The sequence below is a fragment of the Ctenocephalides felis genome, unplaced genomic scaffold (genome assembly GCF_003426905.1).
Source record: "Ctenocephalides felis isolate EL2017-DRISC unplaced genomic scaffold, ASM342690v1 CF-g0.4_SCAFFOLD_01886, whole genome shotgun sequence".
Classification (NCBI taxonomy): Eukaryota; Metazoa; Arthropoda; class Insecta; order Siphonaptera; family Pulicidae; genus Ctenocephalides; species Ctenocephalides felis.
The window spans coordinates 118,065,135-118,070,664 of NW_020538040.1; the positions used below are offsets into that span (position 1 = coordinate 118,065,135).

At 37.4% G+C, this 5,530-nt stretch overlaps 1 protein-coding gene across 1 annotated transcript; it reads left to right on the plus strand.

Moving 5' to 3' along the window:
* Window positions 1–1,116: 1,116 nt before the first annotated feature.
* On the plus strand, window positions 1,117–1,938 carry LOC113375791. Its single transcript, XM_026615737.1, has one exon. It carries the CDS (start codon window positions 1,117–1,119, stop codon window positions 1,936–1,938), a length of 822 nt encoding a protein of 273 aa, XP_026471522.1.
* Window positions 1,939–5,530: the final 3,592 nt, after the last annotated feature.

Here is a 5,530-nt window from a genome sequence, read left to right on the forward strand (position 1 = left end):
TTGCCTCATCTTGTATGGTACAATACACAAATAACTATAGTATCCATGAACTATTGCCCATGAAATTCGCATCACCTTGAGATGACTACGATTTCTACTGTTCTGGTTTGTACTTGCTGTTTTTTCTGTACTTCTGATCCTGGACCCCAAAAATCTGTTAAAGAACTGCCCAAACGTAAAGGTTTAAACTGATTTACATGGACCTCAAGGGTAAAGGTAGGGTACTCTGTGGTTGATAGTCAATATTTATTGTCGCCACAATATATACAATATACATGTTTACATATTTATAGATACTTAAAAAAATATTAATAGTTTCGTTTTGTCAACAATATTAGTATATTTTATAAACAAATTTAATTTACCTATATATCATCTACCATTATTTTCAGGCAAATGTGGAGGCAGTACGCGTTGCAGGAATGGTAACGACACTTATCAGCGTTACCGGGGGCGGTGGTCTGGGTAACGGCACAGTACCAAGAGTAAGTAGAGTTAGAATATATTATCAGTAAATAATATTCAATTAATTCAATGCTCTGTATTATATGAAGCAACAAATTTTTATGCATTTATTTATTACATCCGTGCAACTTCGCAGCAATTCGATTAATATTAATAAAACATTGTTATCGTTCCAATGTAATTTGAAAAAGTAGTAATTTGGTAACTACGTATCTTAAGCTCAATGTGCTTAAGTATTATAAATATATAATTATATATATATATGCGGCGACACCCAAATACAGCCCTGCATTAAATACGGGCCTGCCGCATTTGGGAATGCGCACGCATCAAGATGGCCGTCTCAGGCCTGAATAAAAGAACCCGCCATTGAAGCAAAAGGCCTATTCTACCATTCACCAGCCAGGAGAGATATACAGCACGATATAAATATTGTACCTATATTTCACGGCGAATAAACAATAACAAACTATACCAAAACTGTTTCAATCCATGAACTGCTTCAATGGTGAACCCGACGTGATATAATAGTTGGTGACGTAAGTTTTTATTTTTTTTTTTATAAGAAGTGTATTTTTTCTTTTTTTTTGAACATTCAGTGACTTTTTTTTTTAGTGAATATTTAATTTGTTTTTCTCAATTATTTGTGAAATGAGTGAAGAAGATAAGACAGTGAAATCAGAAAATCCAAACGACGCAAATGCAGGCGTATCACATGGAATTGCGAGGCCCATACCAACATTTTGGTATGAAAAACCTCAATTATGGTTCGCGATGATCGAGGCACATTTTAATCGATCACGAATAAAAACAGATGATGTCAAATATGAATTTATATTATCATATTTAGATGACAAATTAGCCAGTGAAGTGGAAGATATAATATTAAATCCACCGAAAGTCGAGCCCTATACTAAGTTAAAGAAAGAAATAATACAACGTTTATCACAGTCACAGGACCAAAAGATTCGAAGGTTGCTACAGCAAGAGGAACTGGGTGATCAAAAACCGTCGCAATTTTTACGACATCTAACATCATTGGCCGGTCCACTACTAGATGAGAACATTTTAAGAACCTTGTGGCTACAAAGATTACCTACGCATACACAACAAATATTAAAGGCACATCCGACCATGAAAATTGAAGACCTGACCGCCATAGCAGATAGCATCGGTGAGGTTAACATCGCGCCAACAGTAGCCGCAACAAGCCTTACCGACAGTACAACGTCTGAATTATTAAAACGCGTAGAAGACCTAACAAAAATGATAGCTGAATTGCAAAATAGACGTCCTAGATATCGGCATAATTCTCGTTCTAGGAAAATCTCGCGCACAAGAAGTTTTTCACGCCAAAGAAATGGTAGTAGGCAAAGATTTGATACGTGCTGGTACCACTACAAATTTGGAAACAAAGCCAAGAAATGCACGCAACCATGCAAAATGTCGGGAAACGAAGAAGACAGGCACTAGACGCGGCAAGTGTTTGTCAAGCACTTTCACGCCGCATGTTCATTTCAGACAAACCAACCAAAGTACAATTTTTGATAGACACAGGTAGTGATCTGTGTATATACCCACGTATGTTTGTACAACGCAAAGTTTTTGAGTCCGATTACAAACTGTCTGCAGCAAACAATACCGAGATTCGTACATATGGAGATATACAGTTGAATCTCGACTTAGGTCTAAGGCGCAAATTCATCTGGAATTTTGTTATTGCTGATGTGTCAACACCCATAATAGGCGCAGATTTTCTGTCATATTACAACATAATTGTCGACACAAAGAATTCAAGACTAGTAGACGGTACTACAAATCTACAGGTAAAGACAATAAACAAAGGAACCATTCAAAAGGGAAACATTAAAACTGTTAATATCAAATCAAAGTTTAGTGAAATTTTTAAAGAATTTCCTTCTTTGACGCGACCGCCAGGACTTCCACGTCAAATAAAACATACAACAGTACATTATATCAAAACCTCGCCTGGTCCACCAGTGGTAGCACGAACCCGTCCATTAAAAACTCAGCTGTTAAAAATTGCCAAACAGGAATTTGAAGAAATGGTGCAATTAGGTACTGCCCGACCATCAAGTAGCCCTTGGTCATCACCGTTACATCTAGTCCAAAAGAAAGACGATGCATGGAGACCATGTGGAGACTACCGAGCATTAAATGCAAGAACAATCCCGGATAGGTACCCAGTCAGGCTCATGAGTGACTACTCACAACACTTATCAGGTTGTAACATATTTTCAATAATAGATCTTAAGAAAGCATACCAGCAGATACCTGTTTACGATGAAGATATTCCCAAGACGGCAATTACAACACCTTTTGGTTTATTTGAGTTCCCCTTTATGACATTCGGCCTACGTAACGCAGCGCAAACTTTCCAAAGATTTATGGACGAAGTAACCAGTGGATTAGATTTTTGTTTTCCATATATTGATGATATTCTAATCGCATCCAAAAGTGAAGAACAACATGAACACCATCTCCGTAGGTTGTTCCAACGTTTAGCAGATTATGGTATAGTAGTAAACCCATCTAAATGCATTCTAGGCGCTTAGGAAGTTACATTCCTAGGATACTGCATTACGGAGCATGGTACAAAACCCCCAAAAGAGAGGATAACCGCATTGTTAAATTTTTCAAAACCAAAAACTATAAAAGGATTACGGAGATTCTTAGGCATGATAAACTTTTATCGAAAATTTTGTCCAAATGCTGCCAGATATCAAGCAGATTTACAAGTTTTATTATCAAAACCTAAATCGAAGGACACAAGCCAAATTGACTGGGATGAAAAACTTACAGCAGCTTTCGAAGCTTGTAAGAAGAATCTCGCTGAAGCTACCTTACTAACGCATCCATTGCCGGATGCAGAACTTTCTTTATTTACAGACGCTTCAGACAAATCCGTGGGTGCAGTGCTACAACAATATACAAACGGTGAATGGAAACCTCTCGCTTATTTTTCGAAGAAAATTTCTGAAAAACAAAGAACGTGGCCAACGTACTACCGCGAGCTTTTAGCAGGGTATAAAGCATTCCAATACTTCAAGAATCAAATCATTGGTCGTAACTTTATTTGGTTCACCGACCACAAACCACTTATGTATGTTTTTCAGCAAAAACACGACCGCCTACCACCAGTTCAACTCAATCAGATAACATATATGTCACAATTCACGACAGATGTTAGACATGTGAGCGGGACAAAGAATATTCCGGCTGATTTGTTTTCTAGAATTGAATCAATCAGTTCCCAATTGGAAATTACCGAGATAGCAAAAGCTCAAAAGGAGGACCAGGAGCTTAAACAATATTTATCGATGAAAACGGCCTTACAACTTAAGAAACGAAAAATTCCAGGAACAAACTACTCCATATACTGCGATACATCTCAAGGAAGAGAACGACCATTCGTACCTGTAAGTCTAAGAAAAAAAATTTTTGACAGCCTGCATAATTTAAGTCACCCAGGACCTAGACCAACAATAAAACTAGTGACACAACGCTTCGTTTGGCCAAACATCCGCCGTGACTGTAAGGTTTGGTCCAGAGAATGTTTGAAATGTCAGCGGAGTAAAGTAAGCAGGCATACCGTAACACCCATTAAGGAATTCAATGTGCCAACATCAAGGTTCATGCAGGTACATATTGATATTGTAGGTCCATTACCTCTATGCAAAAATTATCGTTATCTGTTAACTGCCATAGACCGATACACTCTATGGGTTGATGCATATCCAATGCCGGACATTACATCAGAAACGGTAACACATGCATTTCTTTTATGTTGGGTCTCACGCTTTGGAGTTCCAGCACAAGTCACGAGTGACAGAGGAAGACAGTTTGACGCCTCACTATTTCGAAATGTCGCACAAGCATGTGGAACCCAATTGATACAAACATCAGCTCATCACCCGCAATCAAATGGTTTAATCGAGACAGTACACAGGACATTGAAAGCAGCTCTAATGTGCCATGAGGATCATTCATGGATAGAGGCTTTACCATGGGTATTATTAGGACTTCGCTCAGCTGTTAAAGAAGACTTAAAGAATTCTAGCGCAGAACTCACCTATGGAGAACCTTTGAGACTTCCTGGTCAATTTTTTAAAGATCACACGGGCATATCAACTACAACCGTCATGGATAAATTACATAGGATCTTTAGAAATTTAAAGCCACAGCCTACGTCATCTCATAGCCCGAAAAAGAGTTTTATCCATAAAGACCTGGACAAGTCTAGTCATGTTTTGGTCAGGCAAGATATGATAAAGCCGACTCTGACGCAACCTTATAAAGGACCTTACAAGGTTTTGGAAAGAGGAGACAAGACTTTTAAACTAGACGTTTTGGGCCAGCCAAAATCCTTTTCTAAAGACAGACTGAAGCCTGCATACACGACTGCCGAAGAATGCACAACAGCAGAGCACGTCACATCTGAAAAATATACAACAAGACGAGGACGGCAGGTACGATTTCAGAATTACAAAGAATAATAATTTTCTTTCTTTTTCACCGTAGAGGGCTGTGCGGCGACACCCAAATACAGCCCTGCATTAAATACGGGCCTGCCGCATTTGGGAATGCGCACGCATCAAGATGGCCGTCTCAGGCCTGAATAAAAGAACCCGCCATCGAAGCAAAAGGCCTATTCTACCATTCACCAGCCAGGAGAGATATACAGCACGATATAAATATTGTACCTATATTTCACGGCGAATAAACAATAACAAACTATACCAAAACTGTTTCAATCCATAAACTGTATATATGTATATACATATATATATATATATATATATATATATATATATATATATATGTATTTATGTATATATATATATATATATATATGATGAAAGTTTTGTCGACGTTGATACATATATATATATATACACATATATATATATATATATATATATATATATATATATATATATGTTAAAGAAGTTAGTTTTGATGTTGAGAAATATGAGTAAGTTCTTCAAGGGCAATACATCAAATAAAAGGCAAAGATTTAGAAGTTAATTTTTAATTTTTTCGA

Coding starts and splice junctions, on each gene's coding strand:
- LOC113375791 (XM_026615737.1), top strand. CDS start 1,117: ATGAGTGAAGAAGATAAGACAGTGAAATCAGAAAATCCAAACGACGCA.